General features: G+C 37.5%; 1 protein-coding gene across 1 annotated transcript in view; it reads right to left on the minus strand.

Moving 5' to 3' along the window:
* The window catches only part of SVEP1 (sushi, von Willebrand factor type A, EGF and pentraxin domain containing 1), a 134,535-nt gene that overhangs the window by 42,955 nt on the left and 66,077 nt on the right, over nt 1-25,503 (minus strand). Inside the window, exons 11-29 of the mRNA XM_087957594.1 lie at nt 24,279-24,410; nt 23,665-23,859; nt 22,239-22,360; nt 20,268-20,376; nt 19,195-19,386; nt 18,734-18,967; nt 17,949-18,110; nt 15,491-15,652; nt 14,154-14,315; nt 13,144-13,235; nt 11,731-11,827; nt 9,937-10,050; nt 8,075-8,188; nt 7,472-7,673; nt 5,739-5,896; nt 3,113-3,314; nt 2,373-2,548; nt 1,192-1,316; nt 46-169 (exon numbers count right to left, since the gene is read on the minus strand). Of these exons, the coding sequence (XP_087813720.1) occupies nt 46-169; nt 1,192-1,316; nt 2,373-2,548; nt 3,113-3,314; nt 5,739-5,896; nt 7,472-7,673; nt 8,075-8,188; nt 9,937-10,050; nt 11,731-11,827; nt 13,144-13,235; nt 14,154-14,315; nt 15,491-15,652; nt 17,949-18,110; nt 18,734-18,967; nt 19,195-19,386; nt 20,268-20,376; nt 22,239-22,360; nt 23,665-23,859; nt 24,279-24,410 (2,874 nt within the window). The remainder of the gene's footprint in view (nt 1-45; nt 170-1,191; nt 1,317-2,372; nt 2,549-3,112; nt 3,315-5,738; nt 5,897-7,471; nt 7,674-8,074; nt 8,189-9,936; nt 10,051-11,730; nt 11,828-13,143; nt 13,236-14,153; nt 14,316-15,490; nt 15,653-17,948; nt 18,111-18,733; nt 18,968-19,194; nt 19,387-20,267; nt 20,377-22,238; nt 22,361-23,664; nt 23,860-24,278; nt 24,411-25,503) is intronic.

Below are 25,503 nucleotides of genomic sequence, written 5' to 3' on the forward strand. Positions count from 1 at the left end.
TGCAACTGTATGATACTTCCACGAAGGCTTTGAAAGATAACTAACCAGCACAGAATATGCTCCTGGGATCTATCTTCACTCTTCCAACAACCCCAGGAAGAAAATCTGGCCAAGCTAATACGTTGCCTTTCTGGAGATCCTCTGGACAAGATGTAGCCAAGGACTTCACCTTAGAGTTCAAGCAAGAAGAAGATAAACATGTAGTTGTCTGTGTTGTCACCAATTAGTTGGAAACAAATGCAAAATACACATACACAAAAAATTGCTTAGACAGAAACATTTTTCCATTCAGATACCTTTGTAGCAGTTTTCAATCTTGGATACACTTGAAAAACTCTAAAACTGAGAACAAATTCCCTGATAAACTGATTTTACACACACACAAACACAGACACACACACATAAAGACACCTATGCATAGTGTATATATGTGTGTGTGTGTGTGTGTGTGTATGTATACACACACACACACATATAAAGACACCTATGCATAGAAAATTAATTTCATGTTATAATTTATTATTTTAAAATAGCACGTTCAGGGGTTTGAAATGCTTTAAGTTTTTGTATGTATTATTTTAGAAAAAGATGAAAGCTGTAAAAGTATATTATCATGAACCACTCTAATGTTTTGCAAAGTATGTGGTGTTTCTCTTACATATCTTAACTGAGTTCAATTCATTTGTTTGCCTTTCTTCCAGCAGCTCAGGGTGATTTAATTAACCACTTCTTATCTGTTTCCATTTCCCCCTTAATAATAGGCCTATGATTGATTACTTGTTCGGTTCCAGTGCCATTTAATGAGAAGCCCTCTTATTGCTAAGAAGCACATCAAATTGCTTTTGGTCATGTCAAAGAGGTTAAAGCTGATTTGGAAGCTACAGAAATTGGCAGATAATTTTCTGCCCCAACTGAATGTACAACTGAATGCTTCATGAAAAGGAAAATAAATAAAAACAAAAAGGCCCATCACTGTTCTTTTGTGTTTGGAATGTTCACCATGAACACATCCCTTTGAAGAACCTTCATCAATGGGTTTACTGATTATTATGTATTTAGTTTTAGTTTTATGTAATTCATATAGCTAAAAATTAGCTATTGGCACCTATGCTCCAGTATTCCTCCTCCCAGAGCAAATAGCTTTCATAAAATGGAACTTTTAGGAAAACCAAATTAGATTCAATATATTACCCGTTCAGGAGGCAGAGCGTAACCCCAAATGTTTAGCTGGCTAATTGAGCCAACAAAAGACTCAGCTGGATTAAAGCCTTCTCCTCTTTGATCTTGCTCCTGTCCGAGTACTAATGCACCTCCACCTATTTACAAGGAAAACAGAATAAGGATCTAGTGCATTTGAGAACTAAGAACTTGAATTCAGCACTGTCATTCTAGGAGAAACTTTATACCAAAAGGCAGATTGCTGAGTGGGGCAGAAGATAGGCATTGTATATAAATATAAACGTCAAGCTCTTCAGATATAGTTTTCACAATTCTTTCATTTAATCATAGAAGTCCATGGGGAGAATAAGCAGGCCAAGAATGAAACTTTGTAATGCAAACTCCTCCTTTATGCCTGTGTTGTCATTGCAATAGGACAATGGGGGCTAACCTTTTGGGTCTCCTGTGATGAAAATTCGGCTCGCGCTTGCGTGCCAGCAGCCAGAAAGCAATGTGTGTGCCCACCCATGCCCCCTGCACATGCGCACGTGATCCCCAATGCTGCGCATCTCTGCGCATGCGCACGGGACCCCCCTCCCCCGTGCATGTGTGCCAGATACCTGACAATCAGCTGTCGGGCAGGCAGTGCACGTGCATGCGCAGTGGGACTTTTCCGGGCAACGTCCCGCATGCTGGCAGAAGTGTCTCTGCGTGCCACTTCTGGCACACGTGCCATAGGCTCGCCATCATGGCAATAGGACAATGGAAAGCTGGAGCTTTGTGACATGATGACACATATTTGCTTTGATATAATCTGTAGTTAGGAATGGGTGCTTTCATGAGTAATTATATAAAATTAGATGAATGTGTTGCCATTTGAAATAGAAAAGATGAGATAACCATTTGTGTCTGGGCAGATAGCAAGTGCTGCTCCCTTCTGCATCCTACGACAGATACATTTGGATTGATTTCAGATACTACATTTTTCATACAGGTTCACTCACACAAATGCAAGGAATAAAACTGATTATTACTATGGTACATGATGGTTGACACTATATGCTTGGGACAACAAACTAGTACTAATACAGCTTTAAATGAATAGTAACAATTACTACGTTGTGTAGGATGTGAATCTTACATCCCTTCAGTCAAATATCTCAGAATAACATGGCAAATAAATACAGCCAGATAAATAAAGAAGGGAGACATACCAGGGATTTCTGTTCCCACAGATAAGCCATTGCCTCCATCAGACAATTTTCCATCGATGTACACTCCCCAGGCTCCATCTCCACTTGCCCAAGTCACAGTGATATGATGCCAATTGCCATCGTTCACAGAAGGGCAATCTGTAATGCTTTCCTTTCCATTAACATACAGAACCCATCTATATCAGAAGAGAAGGAAGAGAAATGGAAGTGACCTGCATGAAACAGGTTAGCTGCACGCCAGATTTAATAGTCTAATGGGGACAAGACAAAATAATAACTCAAAAGACTTCAGGGTAAGAGTGAATATAATCAAGCAAAAGTTAATGGCTGGCCTGAGCATTAGTGACGTTTCTGAACTTCAATTGAAGAAAAAAAGAAAAAGGCCAAAAGGATTTGGATGGGCCATCCAAGGTAGTACAGTGGAGCCTCGGGTCGCGACCATAATCCGTTCCCGGACTTCAGTTGTGACCCGATTTGGTCGTGTCCAAAAGCACGAATGATTGTACAAGTGCGCAGTAAAAAAAATGGCTACAGTAATTTTCTTGTGTTGGCATGGACTGGAGAAATATTTCACAAATCTATAGGTTGCTTACTCACTGAATACAGAATGTGTAATGCTCTATTGTGTAACTGAACACATGGAAAAATAAGTTCTAGAGGTTAGGTTGATAAAGCAATAAAATACAGTTTGCATCTCTTCCCCAAACATATAATCTGGAAGCTGTAGCTACTTCACATACCCATTGTAATCTGTAATCAAGAATGCATTGTCACTTCCATTTTCCACTGCATAAGAAATTGGAGTCCCATAATTTGTAGTATCGGAGGATTTCATCCAAAATGCACATGTGATCTCACTGAGTGAGGGGAGGATACCATCAAGCAAAACATAGCCATAGATTCCAGAAACCTCGAAATCCAGGTTAAATCCAGAAGACTGCTCTGCAACAGATAGGAAAAATGTTTAGTTCCTTGACAATATCACAATACTTTTATGGTGGCTAGCTGTGTTCCTTCTCCAATTTTACACTGTAAGAACTTGCACAATTCAAATTTCCAGCCCTTCAAGCCCCAAATTCAACGATAGCCTCAAATGCTACCCTGAGACTAAGAACAGGCTTCATGAAAGTTGAGGTTAAAATGGGTATGATCAAACTCATCAATTGTCTCAAAGTATCTTTTTTTCCCCCTTGGCCTTGCTCCATTAACTCTGAGGTGTGATGTCAATACACATGGAAACAGGCAGTGGCAACTAAAATCTCATCTTTGGGCTTCTCTCTAGGTCTTTCCTTCACAATGGGATATGCTCAGGCCAAAGTACTTACTAAATAGCATATAGCAGAAACAGAACAACAATTGGATCTAGCCAGAACCCCAATCTGTATTGCCAGTGAATACAGGTACTCTTTTCCCCTATTGCCTACTCAGTTAAACTCAAAGTACTTCAACACTGGAGGGCCTTTACAATGTTATGCATTCAACTCAGCTGCCCGTGAATGATACAGGAATCCCTTACTTGGAGAAATAATACCCCTGTGTCTCTGGACAGAAAGCACCTGTACAGCACCTGTACTACAGAGACATTTTGTAGCCTTCACCTCACTGCTGCTGCAAAAATATTCAGGGCACAAAGGACAATTCTATACACCCTCATTTTTAGATACCAACCCTGCTATAACATACAATATTGCCAGGTTCTGCACAATAGCACTCAAAGTTCCTTGTATTATAACCCCTGCCATAAACAAGCCTTAATGAATATCTAGCTTCTCATATTAGAGTGCTCTACAATACCTTTAATGCTCTCCTTTAAGCATCTAATGTTCCTACCCCTTCTTTTAGAATCTTTTAAACAATTGTTTTTATGTCTACTCTTTGTTTTAATACATATATCTTTTATATCTTTTGGGCTCTGATTATCTTCTAAGCTTTTCAATTACTACACCTTCCTTCCTAATCTAGGAAGTACTACACCTTCCTTCCTAATCTAGGACTGTAATGAATATTTGACTTAAATGATTCAGTTCTTTGAGCTATGTTTTCCCATCGTGCTGACAGAATTGACAGAATGAAAATGCTTATTTTTAAACAGAGCAAGAGAGAAGTTGGGGAGGCTCTGGCTTTTCCAATTATATAGCCATGTTAAACAAAATAGACACGCTGGTTGTAAGAAAATATTGAGCATCATGTTCCTATAAAAATGATTTATATAGAAAATGCCCAATGTAAAATATCCACTATTCTTCTATCTAAAGACCCTTGAGCCTTAGAAGGTATATCATATAATTGGACAGTTAAACCTGATGGATGAAAACCATTCCATCTGCACTCAAATCTCTAGTGCTGTCATGTGATGTTAACATTCCTTGGTGTACAGTATTACCATGTGGCAGCTAAAATGTTTTTTTTATTGTTTTTATTGCACTTTTTTCTCTGCAGCTAAAAAGTTTTAACTTGCTCTCTAATTTATTTATTTTTACATTTGCTTCATCTTGTATTCAGAAGTTAAGCAAACCTAACTCTTCCAGTTTGCTACAGACAAAAGGAGAGCTTTGACAGAATCTATAGTTTGGTAAGGAAAATTAAGTTAAATTAAAACCAACATATCTTTGAATTCCAACGGATTTTAAAACAGTTCATGAAACAAAATATTTTATGACAGCAAATTAGAGAAATATTTTCCCATTCAAAATACCACTAAAAGTGGGAGAAGGAAATTAACATGCTTTAGCGATGAGAACATTTACTGTATTGACAATAAACTTCTTCAGAACCAAGACATACTGTATTAAGTTTACAACTGATAGATTGTCTACCTCAAGCTCATGTTGACTCTTAACAACCACGTGGATTGATTTTCTGCATGATTGTACTATTTTTAATAATTTTAAACAATTTTTATTTTAAAAATAATATTTATATATTATTTTTAATAATTTGCTACTTGGCCACAAAAGTTGCTACAGTACTTTAGTACAAAGCAAGGAATGAAGAAAATCTTTTCCAGCTGATTAACAAGTACTTGAAGAACACACAAGTAATACTCTGTAACTCTATAAAAAATGAAATTGCAATTTAAGGAATGGTAAGATTCTAAATATTATTATTTATTTAAATTTAGTCGCCACCCAACACTAGTGGATTCTGGACAGCATTCAAAACACATTTTTTCAGTGTCTCATTTATATTATTGGTTTAAAATTGAATTTATAATAAATATAATATTGAATTATTGTAGTTATTTATTGTATACTGGGATTTGCAAAGGCTGCTATATTCTTAGGAGTCATCTGGTTTCGGTTCAAGTCTGTGGAATTGTTGCAAGATAGGCTTGCTATTGTTTGCTAATACTTTGATCCTGGGTACCTGTTTCACACCTGCTGCCTGTAAAGCCAGGAGGACATTTACAAACGTATGAGTTCAAGGCATCCATACAGGTTCCTTGATTTTCACAGGGATTGGATTCACATTCATTGATGTTCACTTCACATTGGGGCCCTGTATATCCTGTAACACAGTGACACCTTTGAGAAGACAAAAGAAAACGAAAGAATTATCTTTACTACAGTTTGAACAATTACATTCTAGCTGTATTAAAATAGAAAGTAGGTTACTTAAGTGAAATGAAGAACCAATATGAAGGTAAGTGGAAAGCTTAAGTATGTAAGACATTGAAAAAAAAGATCAATTGTGGAATTTGAATTTGAAATGTTTACAAGTTCTGGCAATTGTGGATCTTGTTTATTTTTGCAACCCTAAAGAATGTTGGAAAGACATTGCATAAAACGGCTGAGGAGCCTGCCTTGCCTATCTGTCTGTCAACAGACTAACCCTCTGAAAACAAAACAAAATTGGACCAAATTTGATGTGGAGAAAAAGCTGGCAAAAGAAAGAGTAAGTTAACAGGCATGATATTCTGCTCTGAAAAAAAAATCGGGGCCGGCCAAAAGAGACCCCCGGGGAGCGCCCGCTGCTTTCCCTTGCCAGGGCCGGGCGGTGGCGTGTTGCACGGAGGCTGGTCTGTGGCTGGCCCAGCTCCCTTTTCCTGCTGCTCAGCGGCCTCCGCTCGCACCGCCCGGGCTCCGCTCAGGTATCCGGCTGGGGCTGTCAGGAGTTGCTACTGCCGGCGCAGCTCCACACGGCTCCAGTCCCGCGTTGCCTCAGGAAGGGAAAGGCAAAACCAGGAGCCGCTGCTGCCGTTGCAAAGCGCCGCCGCGGCTCTTCCTTTTTGCCTTTCCCTTCCTGAGGCAACGCGGGACTGGAGCCGCGCGGAGCCGTGCCAGCAACTCCTGACTCGGGGCCTCCGAGGGGAGGGGAAGGAGGAGAAGAAGGGGGGGGATTCCCAAAAAAATCGGAATTCCGATTTTAATCGGAAGAATATCATGCCTGGTTAAAAATGGCTGAACCCCCAGCCAAGGACTATGGAGGAAAAAACTCCTCAGCCACGGACTATGGAGAAAAAAACTCCCCAGCCAAGGACTAAGGAGAAAAAAAATCCAGAACAAATCCCCCAAATGCATTTCTGTGGAAGAGACAGGCAGCAGTTAGACTTTTTAACCCTTTTTAACAATTACTGTATATGGAAGTAATCTGTCACTGGAATGACACGTAAGCCAGAGTGAATAAATAAAAAGCGAAACACAATAACCTAGGGTGCCAAAAAATTGGATAGGAAAAAGAATGTAGACTCAGTCAGCAGAGCCCATACCTCCATCAGTAGATTAAAGCACTAATAGTGTTGGAGATATGTTCACTTATAGAAGTAGAATAGATACTTATAAGACAAAAGGAAACGTTCCTGTATGAAGACTAACATAGATAGGATTCCAAAAGCAATTATTCTGTTATATTTTAGGCCCTAAGGCAGGAGTGTCAAACCTGCGGCATCACATTGTTGTCACGTGATGTATCGCTACTTTCCCCTTTGCTAACATGGGATGGGCATGGCCAGCGCATGATGCATCCGGCCCGAGGGCCACAAGTTTGACATGTCTGCCCACTCTTTAGCAAGCAAGTGAGCAAATAAACAAATATACTGCATTAGCATTAATAAACCTTTATATACATATCTTCAGAGCTATATGCATGAATCTTTTTACCTATAACCATTTATTCCGTCTTTGCAAGCGGCTCCATTTTTACAAGGTCTACTGAGACATTCATTAATGTTTTTTTCGCATAGAGTACCAGTAAATCCAGGCAAGCATTTGCAATGGAAACCTGCAACCCGATCTTCACAGGTAGCTTTGTTGAAGCAGGGATTTGAAAGACATTCATTTACCTCTGTTTCACAGTGAGTACCTGAGAAGAAAGGAATAAAGACATTTTCAGCACCAGGTGATTTCACCTTTATAGACTCTGGATGCATGAAAAATAATGAAGATGAAAAAAAAGTTAATAAGTCAAATACATTTTTAAACAACCCTGAAATAGGCATTCAACATAACAAATTTGCTGGAGAATGAAGAATCAACTTTGCTAATATATTAAATTAATTACTAAAAAATATTGCCCTTTTTAAAAATATCACAGACTTCTCATTTCTACCGATAAGGAAAGTTACACATGATAACACCTAACTATGTGATCCTTTTTTTTAACTGGAAAGTTAAAATTCCCTCTCTTTTTTTGAAGATCTTGCAAGCAATACAAAACATCTTGAGATAAATATTAGAAGAGGGTCATCAATAAAATAGACTGACCTGTGAAGCCTTCTGGACACAAGCAGTGGAAAGAGTTAATATCATCAACACAGACTGCTTTATTCAGACAAGGATTTGAATTGCATTCATTTACATCTTCTTCACATAGTAAGCCTTCAAATAATAAAGATTACAGAGAACATTAATAGTGTATAAATGCAGATTTACAAGTTCACACAATGGATTTACACATGGAAGATACAATCCTAAAAATATTGAGGTATAAATTTCCAGGACAGCAGTTAATAATAAATTTTCAACTATATTAATTACACATTCTTGTTTCTTTGTTCTGGCTGCAGACCATAACTTTCATAGCAAGTGCCCTTTGGAACATCATTAGCCCCCTCCCCAAATTCATATAGTTCCCACCCTGGCCCTACTTAAACAAGCCCTAAAAACCTGGCCTAGGGCCAGAGTGAGGAATAGGTCCCTTGTGTGAAATTTGGGTTTCCTGAATGATAGTTGCTTTTTTCCAGACTTTTTTTTTTAAATTGGACAATGGAATTCTTTGTTTTAATCTTTGCTTTTTTATTGTTGTATTTTGCAAGTTGCCCAGTCATAAAAGATTGGAGGGGCCTGTAAATTAGGTAAATAAATAAATAGCTACATTCATGTTACCAATTTGGAAACGAGGGTTCACCATGTTATTTATATTATAAACTTTTCTAATTAGGAAAATTGCAAGCAGAACCTGGTATTGTTATCAATTACAGGATTTCTGTATTGAATGAAATAATATAGATTTTAGTGTACCGTGTCCTTCAGCTTTTATCATTCATTTACCAAGTGCAGACACAATCTAGTGCTGTAGTTTATTGCTACAGCAAAAAGCCCAAACAAATAGATGAAAAAATCCAGTCAGTCACCTTAAAAACAATCTGCCAAACTTCCTCTAATTGAGAGGTTTATAATCTTTCCCTTTTTATTTTAATGGTTAACCACCATCTTGCCCTAGGTGCGTAATAATTATATTTTGGTTGTTGAATTCAACCGACATTATAGGAGAAGACCCATACTACCCTGGTAAGATCAAATGATGGCATTTATCCTTTCCCTTCCATTCATAGACACCCGTGACTTTCCATTCAATTTCAGTTATAAAAGCTTAGCCAGATGTATTGCTATTTTGCAACAAGACCCATTTCCCCCCATATTGTAAGGGAGAAGCAGGACAACCCATTGTTACCCATTCCCTAATATGAAGGCAATCCATAGAGAACTTGCCTTCAGACGTTGTGGGTCTCCATCACTGGAGGCTTTAAAAAGACATTGGATAACCATTTGTCTGAAACAGTATAGCACAGGTGTCAACCCCACAGTGTCACGTTGCTGTCACATGACGTATTGACGTACGACATGACGTACGACACATGACGTACTTTTTTCCCTTTGCGGAGCTGGAATGCACATGATGCATCCAGCCTGCGGGCTGCCAGTTTGACACCCCTGTGGTATTGGGTCTCCTGCTTGAGCAGGGGGTTGGACTAGAAGATCTCCAAGGTCCCTTCCAACTCTATTATTCTATGTTTTGACTAATTTGCTGCATACTGGAAGTGGTGACAAAAGAATGTTCAGAATGCAGCCATTTAAGAAACCTTTATGGAGATATTTTTAATATAATTAGAATGTTATAAACAAACATTATCATTTCCTATGCCCAGCACACAACAGCAATTAAATTATGTTGAACTGTTTCCTACAGTTCACCAAAAAAATAAAATAAACCCCTTAATCTCTATGAAACCAGCAAAATACAGAAGGCAAGATATTCACAAGCTCAATAAATAATATGAGCCGTAACTTTTTTTTAAAGTTTGCAACCTGGAGATGAAGCTTTACTGCTTTAGTTCATTTGTCACCTGAGTAGCCTGGCTGACACTGGCAAATGAATGCTGCAGCGCCATCCTTGCAAATCCCTTTGTTGAGACAGGGAGATGACTTGCATTCATCAATCTCTTTTTCACATTTTAATCCTAGAACACAACCCAAAAGAACACAAAGAAAAATAAATCGGGATAGGCCAAAAGTGCAAAACACATCAAATAAATATCAAGTAATAGAAAAATAAAATGTGATTTTTGTGGAGGAGGGGAATTTGAATCTATTTATACCTAGCTTAGAAACAGATATGAAACTGGGATAGATGAAAACCACACAGCTAATGCATCTCAGAGTCTATCTGGTTCTAGTTGCTACCAAGCTTGTTGACAGGCAGGCCTTAGGCTTTTGTTTAATCAAAAGCTCAAAAGACATTCTGTTTCAATTAAATATTCTAATTGATCTGAGTAATAAAACAAAATTGAATTCATGATAAAACAGACAAATCCATTGGTGATGCTAGGTTACTTTTTAAAAACCTCACATTTTTCCTCTGCTTTTCCTCTGTAAATGTGTAATTTTTGGTGAAATTTGTATCCATCTCTATTGTTGAATTTTTCACATGGAGAAGAGTGTGGTTAAACCTGTACTTGCTTCTCGATTTATTGTTAAACGAGCAGACTGCCAAAAAGACTGACAAATTTAATTCAGCACCAGAAAAAATTTCTGGCTATACAAAAATTCAAACATAGACTTTTAAGGACCAAATGTCTAAAATCTGTTCCTGAATGAAAAAATCTGTTTGCTTTCCTTTGCATTTGTTTTGTTTTTTCCAACCCTCAGTTTCTCCCTATTCCCAGCACATAGCTCTTTATTATAAAAAAATCCACTAATTTATTTCCAGCTAACTTTTGCAGTATTCAAGGTCTATGTGACCTTTTACTGATACATTTTTAAATAATATAGAAGTTGAAATGTTTTGCTAAACTGTTAGGTCTCCTGCAAAAGGCGTAGATTCTGTCCTGTTTTACTCATTCTTGATGTATGAGTACAGATCAAGTGAATAATTCCATACATTTTTATTAGATTATAAGCAGGGTTTCCAAGAAGTCATTATCTGAATACGTACAGGACCAATCTATACTTAGAACTGAGGGGGCGAGTTTCATTATTTCCACTATAGTTAAGTGCAAAATTTTTGAAGGGTCCATGAGAGCTATCAGTCTAAAGAAATAAATATCCAGAGAGGCTAATATAACTAGTGACGTTTAGTTTTGACAATTGCAAAATTCATAGTTAATATAAATGATGCTAACCTGCTTAGACCTACAAAAATTGTTCATTTATAATGAAATAAGGTAAAAGAAGACTAATAGCTGTAAAGTACATAAAAATGATATCAAAATAACCATGTGGCAATGAAAAGATATACTTAAAGGAAGTGGGGCTGGAAATCAGATAAATATTGCTACAAAACAGAAGTTACTGCTTTGGAGCAGTAACAAGAAGTCAACAAATCTCTTAAAAAATTTATTTCATTACAGAAGATCTTGTGAAAGACTACTTCATAGTCAGAGACACTCCAATATGTTTACAGGATACCTCCCAAACTTTTTATTTGACATTTTTTTTAGGCTACAACCAACCTTTTGTTTTTTTTCACAATTTTTAGGCTCTAGTCCCTCATAGGAAAAATTGGGTCTGCTTTTCAACAAATGTTTCTATTTTTTGTTTGAATATTCATGGCACACTTCTTAAATACATTTCTTTTCGTTCAAAGGCAATATACCTGTTGAAGCATGATATTTAGGGAGGATTGCAACCGTATTACTTGCCTGCATATCCTGGTGGGCATATGCAAATGTAACCACTTCCAACCTGTTTACAGGTTCCACTGTTATGGCATGGTTGCAGGAAACATTCGTGGAATGTCTGTTGTCAATGGAAGAAAAGACAAAAGCAAAAATATAGGAAAGAAAATATAAGAAAACATTACCTGTTCAATAGCAAGTTGCGGTTCAGACTTCCTATCCAATCTCTAAATGTTACATCTTATTAGATATTATAAACGCACCATGGTCTCAAATACTGCGTGGTGAAAATAAAATGGTGCGGGGAAGGAATGTACACTATGTTAAATTTCTTGAATCAAATCCGGATAATCCTCCATTTACAACCATTTGTTTAGTGGCTGTTCAAAGTTAGAATGGCACTGAAAAAAGCGACTTACAACTAGTCCTCGCACTTAGGACACTGACAGCATTCCCATGGTCATGTAATCAAAACTCGGGTGCTTGGCAACTGGCATGTATTTACGATTATCACAGCATGCTGGGGTCATGTGATCACCCTTCGCCAGCTGGCTTCTGATAAGCAGAGTCAATGAAGAAAGCTGGCCTTAATAAATGGGTGATTCAAGTGTAGAACTGCAACAATTCATTTAACAATTGTGGCAAAAAAAGGTAAAATCAGGCATGGCTCATTTAACAAGCAACCACCTTGATTAACAATGGAAATGCTTGTGTTCATAAATCAAGGACTACCCATATGAGATCACCAGCATCTGCAGGGGGTGGAGAGGGGGAGAGTGATGGCATTATACCACAGGATCTACTCCTTGTCTACATGCACCATGCCATTGCACCCATACCAAGGAGGGGTGGGATTTGCAGTGCATTGCCAGGATCCCTCTTTCATCATTCCAAAAAAGTAGTTGTCAACTAAAAAGATACTCCTTTGGTCTTTTTAGCTGCCAGAAAAAGGGAGTGAGGGAAAACCGTGCATTCCTTAAGTGCCTAGATAATCACTCTGGCAGCCCAAAGTTGTCGGGGCGCAAGAATATTACTGGAGAGCATGATTGATGACTCTTGGGGATGGATGTGTCCCATTGGAGAAGTCACATCCAGGGGGTGAGGGGGAAGACCAGGGTCAAGGGGGAAATGAATGATGTATTTTAGTATTGGCTGCATCCAGCTAACACCAACATGGCCACTTCTAATAAATCAATTTTCTTTTCTCTTGAGATGTGGCTAGAGACTTATGATTTGAATGGGGGTGGATTTGTTGAAGTTCTGACAGTAGTGAGCTGCTGCAGACACTGCTGCATGGGATACAAATTAAAAAAAGAACACTACAAGAGGCAGCAACCATTTAACTTTCAACCCATCATTTTCATTTTTTCCCATCAGTTTTCTACTTTCTCTACAGATAAATTGAACATTCTGGGAAATCACGACAGCTGTTCTTGCCTGGGTGCTGACTTTGGGGTCCTTGCTGATATTTTCTGGGGCAACTGGAAGCACCACACTCTCCTCCGCTGCAGAAAAAGTAGAGCCAAAACCTAAATGGGATTGACATGAAATCAACTGTAAAAAATATCCCACTGACAAAATCTTCGAAGTCAAGACTCTAATACCATAAATGTCGCAATACCTGAAAAGGAGTATAGTTGCTGAGGATATACATAGAGAGATCTAACCATATTCATTTAAAGTATGAGTATCAAAATGTGTTATATTTCTTCAGATGGACTCCAGTTTCTACTATTGATGAGGCACTGAACTCTTTCTGTCACATATCCTGTCATGATCAGAATCAGTTTGGTTCTTCAGTGTTTTAGTATAAAATCTGAGTATTTTAACTGCCAGCATACTTCATCCATGCAAACTCAATTCAGATTTTATGCTAACCTGGAGATCTGGCAGTGACAGTGTAGGAAATGATAGTTAAGAAAAGGAACTTAAATTCAGGAACAGAATATTTTTTGCCCATTCCTCATCAAGGTCTAGAACTGGCTATCAGGACTGTAACATCGGAGGTATAACACCCAACTATCCTATAAAATGAGGTTATTGAGGAAAGTTGAGAAAGTGAAGGAGACATTGTAGCATGTGTATGGATCATCTTTTCCTAGAAGATTGGTGTGTAAGACCCACAAAAAGAATTGTTCAGGATTTGTCTGAAATATGGAGCTGCTGATCACAGGATGGGTTTGTCTCTCCCAAAGTACTATTGTGATACAAAGAGGTTCTGTTCTGTTCATTGAGATCCATTTCCTTTTTATTTTTGTTCCATGTGAACCGTGTAATGGTATCTCGACAGCTGTTTCCTATCTATATTCTCTTAGCAAAGGCACAACCTAACTTCTCTTTTAGCACAAGACAGCCATTTACTGCCAAATACATGAAGAGCCAAGCTCTTCCGGTCCTTAGGTTTATTGCTGATCATTTTCATACCCTTTAGAGAATACATAACCTACTTGAGCAGTCTGCTATAGATCTGGCTCCAATGATCGTTGTTGTTCCATAAAATGGACAAGATAAGCAATAGGACTTTCCTGGATCAGGTTGGTAATAGTCCCTGGGACAAGGATGGCATGGCATTAAACCAGAACGTGAGAATTCTCCAGCTGGGCAAGGAACTGCAAAACATACAAGATAATTTTCTTCATGCACTGATGTATCATTTTAACATTGTTTTACAAAAGAGAAAAAACCTGTTTCAATCAATGGAAAGCTTTGGATGGATGCGAACCATATCATCAACTGAGTGGATTTAAATGTTCCAGAACTAGATTATTGTATCAAATCTCTGTCATCTAGATAACGTTTCCCAAATTCCAATCTTATATGCATAAGTTTATTCAGAAATGTCACAGAGCAAGATTAACCTAAAATAAAATCAACAGATCATATATAAAAAACAATTAAACAAGTATCCATCTGTACTTTGGGAGTTCCAAATTTCTTATCTTACAGCTGCAAACTTAAGTTTTCAGAAGGCCAAAATTATCAGAAAAAGAGAATAGACATGTTTTTCAATGTTTTGCATAACTTGAAGTTACAAACTATGACTCCAAAAAAGCTTTTTCCAAAAAGCAATTGGACTTTCTTGTTGTTGTTTTTTTTAAAAGCACTTCACTTCTCATCCAAGAAGTTTCTTCAGTTCTTCTTTAATGAGAAGTGAAACATTTTCAAAGGAAAAAAAATTGCCTTTTGGAAAAAGGGCTTTGAGACAACCATGACCTGGATGATTGTCCATAGACATATCACCCCAAAACAGCACCAAATGTCAAATACTTGATATTTGCCAAATAATGTGGCCTGTTTGTTATTTGTTAGATTTATATCCCACTTTTCCTCATATTTCTAATTCTGCATTGGCAACAGAAACAGATTTATTTTTCAGAGGACAAGCAAAATTATTTTCAAGTTTAGCCAGAAATTGACAAAAAGTAATATTACTTTTCTCCATGTTTATATTATGCAAGAAATAAATAAAAGCACTAATAACATATGGAAATAATCTGCTATTGTTACCAGCACACTGTTGGAAACTACAAACTAATATTTGCTAACATAAACAAGTACTTTGTCTAAACAGAGGTCTCAGGAGGTTGTTTCTTTAAAGTATGGCTACAGTTCAAATCCTTTGTGCAGAAAATTTAGGTCCACTAGATAAATAAGATAGATTAGAGACACAATGCATGCTACTACTTAAAAATATTTCAGTTATGCAGGGATCAGGGAAGGGGAGTGATAGATACTGCACAGTATTTAGCAACATGCTGTTTCCTGGAATCTAGATGTCACAAACCTCCACATGCTGATATATCCACAGCTCCTCTTTTGACTGTTGACATATTTTCTGGACAAGAAATGCAATGCTTAGATCCAGTGTTAGGCTGATATTTGCCAAGGAGACATGATTCACAGATCTCAAGGCCGTTTGGAGAAGAGGTTCCTGGCTTGCACTGAGCTGAGTATATGAGAAACAGTACAACCTAATTAAGAATCTCTAATTTAAAAAATAATGCATATCAATTCCAAGCAGCTAAAAATTAAGAGCAAAAATAAAGTTAGTGATCCAATGCAGAACAGTAGTATCTGCAATGAGGTGTAACTGGCAATTTAGAAGCCTAGGGCAAGCTAAGTGTATTAGCTTGCAAAATACCATTTGTAAAGAGAGTCTGCCACAAATATGGATATGTTTATTGCAGAAGCTCGGTGTTGTGTTTAGAACACTCCATTGAAACCATAAACTACTCTACCATAAAAATGCGAAGCACACAGAATAAAGAAGCTTTTTTGGATGATTGGCATTCTGTTATAATAAAACTCATATATTAGCTCCACTGAAAAGACCACACAATTACTGAGACAAAAGAAGAAGAATAAGTATAAATTATAAAAAGTGTGCAAATTATTAGGATCTTATTGTAATTGTTTTAGTCTCTCATTCTCACTTCCTGATTTAAAAATTTCACTCATATTTGAACCTGTTGTGTTTCAATTGCTATTTTATTGTCCTGAACTGTTTTGGGAGCCATTTCTGTAAAAATATTTATTTAAACAAATGTATTTATCCAAGAATACTAATTCTAATGCAATTTATTGCAGAATCACAATAAAAGAATTGCTTTCATTTCCACTGCAGCTTTCTTTTCCAAAAATTGTCAATCTATTTACTCCTAATGATGTTTTCCTCTATTTGATAATATCTGATGTGCTGCTTCGACTTTGTATTCTTCAGAGAAATCAGATAATTGTTACAAGGGCATTTTACTTTACAGGTAAAATCTACAGGTAGACCTCAACTTATGACTGTTATTGAGAGCAGAATTTATTTTGCTAAGCAAGGCAATTGTTAAATCAGTTATGCCCAATTTAACAACTTTTCTTGCCACTGTTGTTAAGCGAATCATTGCAGTTCAGTGATTTATCCGGTTGTTAAACAAATTTGGCTTCCCCAATGACTTTGCTTATCAGAAACCAGCCGGGAGGTCCCAAATTGTGACCCCATGACCCCAGAATACTGCAACTGTTGTAAATACATGCCAGATGCCAAGTACCCAAATTTTGATGATGTGACTGTGGGGATACTGAGATGGTCATAAGTGCAAGGACTGGTTATAAGTCCCTTTTTTCAGTGCCGTTATAATTTCAAATGGTTGCTAAACAAATAGTGGTAAGTTGAGGACTATCTGTATAACTTCAAGTGCTTTCTTGAAAAAGAGATAATCTTGTTGGCTACTTTTGGGGAAAAAAACAGATTAGATGCAGTGATCAGACCCAGCACCCCTATCCTCCACTTCTCCCTCCCTTCCTCTCACACACACACATACACACAAGTCAAGATTGAACCACTTTGCTTCTTTCAAACCTTATTGCTCTTCAACTTGCCAATGAACTAGGGAGAGAGAAGGGTGGAATGGAGTGCTGAGAAGTTGTGCACGGATTGTGAGAGCCTGGAAACCATCAAGCAGAGGTGGTATTCAGCAGGTTCTGACCCAATTCTGGAGAACCGGTAGCGGAAATTTTGAGGAGTTCGGAGAACCAGCAAATATCACTCTGACTGGAGATTTTACAGTATCCTTCCCCTGCCACGCCCACGAAACCACTCCCACAGAACTGGTAATAAAAAAAAATGTGAATCCTACCACTGCCATCAAGGTCACGACTGCAGGTGCTTGAGAAGGGGGTGGACTGTTCCCATAACAAAAGGACATCTCATAATTGGACAATGTGATCACCCAGGGGTGGGGAGAAAGGGAAGCTACTGTTTAACTAGGCAAGCATTTGCATGGGAAAACCAGAGCTGGTTTTGATTTTTCAGTACCAAAATGGTGTATCCAATAAAGCTTTACTTTTGGGGATTCAAAGCTCTTGAGAGTGTTTACTTGTTCTGGATGCCCTAGTCAGATAGTTCATACGTGCGCGCGCATACACACACCTTTCTATAAAGTTGTATTTATGAACAATATTTTGTTATTTTATATTTGTGTATTTTATAAAAAATAGAGTAATTTTTAAGAACCTTCTTTAGTCTAAATTTAAATTTTGTTTCCAAACATCTAGATAAACATAATTTAAACAAGCATAAACATTTGTTTTCATGTTTAAATAAAAAGATACTGGTTCCCTCAACAGCTAAATAAATAAATATTATATGCAAGATCCAATCTAGGTCGGTCACCGGGACCAGAGGTTTTGTCTTCCGAGCTTTCGGACGTCACCTTCATTTCTGACATATTATATGACTGCAAATTTCCTACCTTTGCATTCTGACACACTTCTGGAATGGAGATATTCAGTGTAGGTGTTAGATGGACAATTTTTACATTCTAGCTGCCCTTCCTCATCTTGATATGATCCAATCCAGCAACTTTCACATGCATGATGTTCCAGAGAATAGTACGTACCCAAAGGACAGTTAACTGGAATTTAATGAGATAAAATAGGAATAAAATGTTGGGTGTGGAACAATGATGGTTTAACATATATTCTGACCTAATTCTCAAACTGTAGATGCATTATCACAGACACAGTTCCTACATGTGCAAAAACTTTATGAGCTACATGATTGATTGAAAAAGATAGTTACAGATAACATGAAAAATGTGTTAAAATAGTCATAACTGCTGAAATCCAAACAGTTGTGTGCTACTGATGAAATACTTCTATGGGTGAAGGAGAAAGAAGAAATTCTGAGTAACTCTTCTTCCTTCATGTAATCACTGTAGGCTCCACCAAAGCTATTCTGGAGGACTTGTGGAACTTCATGCGGTACAAGAATTTATTAGTATTGTAGAAAAACATGTTCTTACCCCTCCCCCCTTCCTGCTGAAGGAAGCCTTCACTAAGAGGTAGGAAAATTGGTTGAGGAGCCAAACTTTTCCGAAGTGAAAATAAGTAAGATAGCATGAACGGTAGATTTAAGATTGACGTTATATGATTCTTTTAATTCTTCCTCAAAAGTAGATATACGCAATAACTACAAGCTGATAGCCTTCTAAACAGAATAGCTTAAATTAAATTAAATGAGATTAGCTTTACCTACCACACATTCGCCCCCGAAGAACAGAGCCTGGTTTGCAGAAGAGAAAAGCCTTCTCAGCTTCTAGAGAATTGATGTCAGCTATAAGCAACTCGGAAGACAACTGAAAAGAATACATGGGATGCTTGTTGAGGGTTCTTTTCAATCTGTTTGTGATCCTCTCTAGTGTTTTTAGAAGGCGCTGCTGGTTTTCTGCTTCCAGAGAATCATTGCGTTTGTCAGGCAGTGGTATAGTAGCTATGATTAAAAACAATGAACTTATATGCAAAGGACAGAGGCATTACAAAGTTAATTAGCATAATGCTCTTTAGAAGCATGCAGAAGAATAGAAAAATTATTCAATCTGTGAAGTGTTCAACATAATTCCTATGGATGTTCTATTTACAAAACACTCAAAATATGCTCCATTTTAAAAAGGTGTACCTCATTTCCCTAAATCATAAAAATACAAAATGTTTTCATACCAGTGATATTAAAAATTAACTTTATTTTGTGATCCGACATAGGCATGTTCATTTTTTTGTGCCTTTTGACCCGGGAGTTTGCCACATCCATAGAATCGGATGGTAATTTAGGTTGCTGCTCTTCGGAATCTACTTCAACAAAATCATCGTAAGAGTAATCCAGCCGATTTATGGCACCCCAGCCACCAGGGCCTGTTGGTAATAAACAGAGAGAGAAAATGAAATATCTCAAGAGAAACAAATAACATTTATGAATGGTCACAAGCTGTTCAAGCACAACTGCATTTTTTAGGAGAAGAGAAAAGGATAAGCAGCAGCTAGTTGACTTGACAATTTGGAGGATAAGATGCAGACGTGAAAGGTCAACTCCTACCCCAAAGGTTAATCAGAGAGGTAAAGTATGAATGAATGCAATACGGACCTGACACTGCTGTTTCTAGGAAAGGAAATACCAGTGGGAAGGAAGTGGAGAAATAAATGATGGAAGGAGGTGTTAATTGTTTATTCTTTTTTTTTTCCTGGCCATTTTTCTATTTTTCTTCTTCTGATGTGCTTACCCGGGTTTACCAGGAGCACTGGTCTGACTCAGTAACATACAAGCAGTCCTCGATTTACAACAGTTCGCTTAGTGACCAAAGTTACAATGTCAATGAAAAAAGTGAGTTGTGACCGTTTTTCACAGTTACGACCTTTGCAGCACCCCCATGATCATGTGATCAAATTCAAGATGCTTGGCAACTTGGCTCATACTTATGACCGTTGCTGTGTCCCAAGGTCATGTGATCCCCTTTTGCGACCTTCTGACAAACAAAATCAACGGGGAAGCCAAATTCACTTAACAACCAGGTTACTAACTCATCAACTGCAGTGATTCACCTAACAACTGTGGCAAGAAAGGTCATAAAATGGGGAAAAAACTCATTTAACAAACGTCTCATTTAACAATTTAAATTTTGGGCTCAACTGTGGTCGTAAGTTGAGGACCACCTGTAGTCAGAATGACTACAGGAGACAAGCTGAATGTTTCTTTCTTCAGAGCTTATAAATGATAAAGGGCAAGTCGCTTCACTTACCAATTGCAAAGCCATTTTCATAGTCGTAGTTATATTCTAAGCAGTGTTTCTGTGGCAGATCTTCAAACCTGCAGTCAATGTCATCAACGTCATTGCAAAACGAGGGAACCTATAAACCCATCAGGAAAGAGCAGTAACAAAAATAATTAGTTCACCACGGGTGATGCTACACAAGGGCTAAACTCCCTTTCTCATCTCAGACGACACATACATCTAATTTCTAGCTTTGTGGATTAGAAAGATGGCTTCTCTTTATCTTTCTTGCCATGGTTTTCCTGGTGTCTGTGTGTGCTCTGCCTATTTTGGCAAAAGGCAGAGCCGACACTCTAGGATTTCCCCCTTTGTCCATTGTTCCTCAGAAAGCTAAGTGTAATAATCTGACACCCAAAACAGCCACAGTGATCAGTCTGCAATCTCCATCTTCAGGCTGATGTTAAAACATATGGCACAAGCTTTGGGTTTTTCTATGCCTTCCCTTATCTCTAGGTTGTTGTTTTTCTGGGGGGGAAAAATCAAAGGCTACCACATTTTTTGTGTCTCTCTAGTTGGCACAATAAGATTACAGGTAGTTGTCGACTTATGACATTTGGGACCAGTGATGGGATTCAAAACTTTTTAGTACCGTTTCTGTAGGCATGGCTTGATGGGCGTGGCGTAGTGGGCATGGCAGGGGAAGGTTACTGCAAAATCCCATTCCCTCCGCACCCCACTAACCTACTTTCCAGCTCCATTCTCCTGTGCAGAAGAAGACCCAGCCAATCAGCTGGGACTCAGGAGGCAGAGAATAGATAGGGGCAGGGGCAGTTAGAGGTGGTATTTGCCGATTCTCCGAATTACTCAAAATTTCCGCTACCGGTTCTCCGGAACTGGCATGAACCTGCTGAATACCACCTCTGGTTGGGACCAGAAGTTCAGTTGCTAAGCAAGATGGTTGTTAAATCAGTTGTGCCCAATTTCACAACCATTTTTGTCACGGCTGTGAAGCGAATCTCTGCAGCTGTTAAATGAATCAAATGGTTGTTAAGCACATTTGGCTTCTCCCACTGACTTTGTTTGTTAGAAGCTGGGAAGGGGGGCAGCGGCGGTGGCCACAAATGGTGATCGCATGACCCTGGGATGCTGCAAGGTCATAAGTGTGAAAATGGTCATAAGTCACATTTTTAAGTGCTACTGTACCTTCGAAGGTGACTAAACGAATTCTTGGAAGTCGAGGACGATTTATACTTCTATATGTTAGTTAAAAACACAACCTTCCTGCCATTTGTCTAATTTAGATTGTCTAACTCACTTCTGAAATAGATAACCTTGTTTCATAGCTGTTACAAACTGTAATAAAAGAATGTTTGACTAGGAAAAATAGTACATTATTCAAGTAACACAAATGATTACATCCAGTAGTTCTCTATTTAAATTCATAACAGATTATTTAACTCTGTAATCAGAGACACTGGGGTTTATTTACTGAGTGGTCTATCAAGGAGTAGGTGAAGGGGTGGTCTGCCCTGCCCCAGATGGGCAATCAGAGAGGTGCTGTTGAGGAGCCATGGAGGGTCGTAGTGGGCATGAAATTGGGTTGCACAATCAGCTCTTTGGCTTTTGGCAGAGGTATGGTATGAGACAGAAGAAGAAAAAAATATGCTTTCAATTAATTTTAAATCTTGAAAACTGCCTGGATAATTCTGTGAAGTTTTCTTGGAAGCATTTTTTCAGAAGTGGCTTGCCAGTTCTTTCTTCTTATGGCTGACAGAAATGATTGTTGAGTGATCTTGACTCAACTAGCATTGTGGCTAAAGAGGACTAAAACTCAAGAGGCTCCCGTCACTGCACCAACCTGGTTTTCAGCAACGAAGAGAAAAGGTTGCTAGAAATATCCTTTCCAGTTTTCAAATATAGTAGGCATGCCAGTCTCTACTGGTCACACTTGATGTTTTTGTCACATTAGGATCTTGTAATGATGTACCATTAACTCACCATTTTACCAAGTGCACTTTGAAAAACTTCCACAAAATTTTTAAGCAGATTATTGTCATCACATCGTGTTGCTTTATACAACATTTCAAAGGATTTAAAACCATGATTTGCCAAACGATTCACTGAAAAACAGTATATTATTATTAGTACATTGCTACCAGGTGAAATTGTACTAAATTATACAGGTGAAATTGTACTAAATTATATTAAAATGTTAAACATTATGAAAGCTGAAAAGTGAAAGCTACTTTTAGTTCCTATTGCATAAAGAAAAAAATAACAAACTAGGATTATCCCAATCACAATGTAGGTACCAAATAATATATATGATACAATATAGTAGTCCTTGTTTAAATGACTGCTTCATTTAGTGACCATTCAGTTAAGATTGTGATGAAAAAGTAACTTTAAAACCAATCGTTGTAATTATAACCTTTGTGGCTCTGTAAAGCAAACAAAGTAAGATCATAAACATGGCTGCAGTTTCACTTAGTGACTGCTTTGCTTAACAACTGAGTCACCAGTCTCAACTTTCATTGCCAAATGAGGACTATCCATATCATATCATATCATATCATATCATATCATATATCATACAATGAAATCCTAACTGTACTCAACTGGCAAAATATATGTTGCTTTTAAAATGTATCCAAGTCAATATGACTTTTCCAGATTATTCAATTATGTAGCAAAATATCTATTTCTTTATCTGATTTGTGGACATTTCAATATTTGCTTTATAGTTAAAGATTCAGATTTACCCCGGACCTGTTCCTGGAGATGCTGGTAAGGAGAAAGGATGGTTCTAGAGATAGGAGAATCCCTACAATCTCCATTTAATAACAGCCCCAAGGCAGTTATTCAAATAGAAATAATTCCATCTCAGGAACTAGCACCATAAACCAGGTTAATTTAGAACTAAGTGTCATTAAAACAAATGTCCTCAATTGGTGCCATTCACTTTTGGAAAAGAATTATGATGTTCACTTGGCTTTCTTAAAGCTTAAAGAAAGAAAAGCAACTTAGGTCCCCGACTAAACTTTAAGGTAGTTGGCATCTTCCTATCTCCCAGCAAAATGATTTCTGAGATCACTCAAACATTCAAATATATAGACAGACATGTTATAGGCAGATGTGAATCACCAACACACAAACAGCTGATGGATGGGTGCCTAACAATTATAATAATGACCAAACAGGTAATGGTGGGGATAGAAATAGGACTATGGTGCAAAGCTGGCTATTTTTGTGTATGTGTATGTATGATCCAACTCTTACTAGTTTGATATTTTTTTCAGTTCTCGTTACTTAACTACTAGGAGGACAAAACACATCAGTCAACTGAAAAACATTTAAATGATTTACGTACAGAATACTCTGTATAAAATTAACTCTTTAAGAAAGAAAAATAAATAAACCTTACATGAACAGTCAGGCCATTGATTAGAATAAGGAGGATTCCAGATACCATCTGCATAGGCACAGTAGTAATTTTCATTGGAGCTTGTTGTGAAATCATATCCCTCCATGCAAAATAATGTGCAATTAACTCCTGACTCATTTTCAGTGCATTTAAAGTCACCATTCAGAGGAGTAAAGGGGATTTCACAAGGAGAACCTGAAAAATAAGATATTCAGATTAAGGTTTGCATGATTCCTCCTCCTGCTGCGTAACCCTATTGCCTACTAGAGGTGAGTGTATTTTCCCAGTTTGTCTCATCTATAAGTCACTCCATTATAAAGCTAAACAAAATTCTCAATTTGCACATATGCTGATATTACAACTGACTTTTTAAACAAAATCTAAGAAACCAAAAACTGTTGTATTATATGAACAGAATACTCTGCATAAAAGTAAGTTTTCTTTTAAAAAAGAATAAAGCCAGCGTAGTGGAGAACTGTAAATTAATTGGATCCTCTCTGGATGTGAGATTGGATAATTTGGAATTCCAAAATTGGAATTCAGGGGAAAGAAATATTCTTCAGTGCTCTTCAACACTACAAATCATTTCAAATATAAGCACTACAAAAACAAACCTCTTATGACAATGTTAATCTCACAGGTCCTGTTATTTCCAGCCAAGTCAGTGGCTGTATACCGAACCAGTGTTTCTCCTTTGGGAAAGAGATCTCCAGGTGAATGAGTTTTAGTTATTATTAAGGCAGATCCTAAAATAGTCAGAAACAAAGAGGGAAACCGAGGTCATTTCATCTATATATATATATAAAAGCGAAATACCACTCACGCATTATCACAAAATCTCCAGAACCGTAAAGCCTATACGAACTTAAAATTTGGCACGTATGTTCCTCTTGGCTTCTAGGTGCTCACTAAGAAAGGATTTTTCGAAATGACCATCAGAGCATTAGTATTTCGTATATTATTATTAACACGCTCTGATGCTAAGGAGTTCTACTCCTCTCCACCTGAAAAGAAATCTCTTCCAAATGCAAAACACAAACAGAGGAGAGGAGTTTCAGTTTTAGTTTCACAGCAGCAACCAGCTTTAGCACAGAACAGTTGAGCTAAGCCACGCCCAGGCTCCTTGCTGTCTCCTTCTTGCTCACAGCAAATACTCTTTCAGTTTCCAAACACCCCTCAACTCTCTCACACACTGACAGGACGCTAGCCAGATGAATACCGATGCATGCTTATTTTCCTCCTCAAAAACTAAGCCCGATCACATAGTTTCGTAGCAAAGCATGGGTATAGAGCTAGTTTCCAATATTCTTCAATGCTACATGCTTCACATTTATAACATAGAACCCCAAATAATGGTTCTGAGCCTTAAGTATCTGAAATATAATTTACAGACTACCGTATGTAGTTTGATTTTATATAATTCATTCTAGGCATTGATGCCTTTATGTATCTCAGCCTTAATATAATTTAATCAGTCCTCAAATTCTTTTTATTTACCAGGACAATACAATGAATGAAACAACTTGTTCTACTCTTCTGAATGTACGTTGCATTTTGCAGAACATAATAAATGATTGAGTTTTGCAAGAAAAATATTAAATATGGATTAAAACCTTGCTCTAAATAGTAATGGAAAATTTTATTGTTCTTTATTAATGTTACTTGACAATCCTTTAATGTGTTTCAAGCAATAATGTACTTTAAACATTTCTACTTAAAATATCCTGAATTTTCTATTTTAATTCATGCTAGTTAGGGTACAAGTTAAAGAAAGATGCAATTTCTTAGCTTCATCCTGAAATGATAGCATTTCCTATCAGGAACACTTCAAACTGATTG

The sequence above is a fragment of the Notechis scutatus genome, chromosome 2 (genome assembly GCF_049901735.1).
Source record: "Notechis scutatus isolate UNSWTSFEM ecotype Mainland chromosome 2, rNotScu1.2, whole genome shotgun sequence".
Classification (NCBI taxonomy): Eukaryota; Metazoa; Chordata; class Lepidosauria; order Squamata; family Elapidae; genus Notechis; species Notechis scutatus.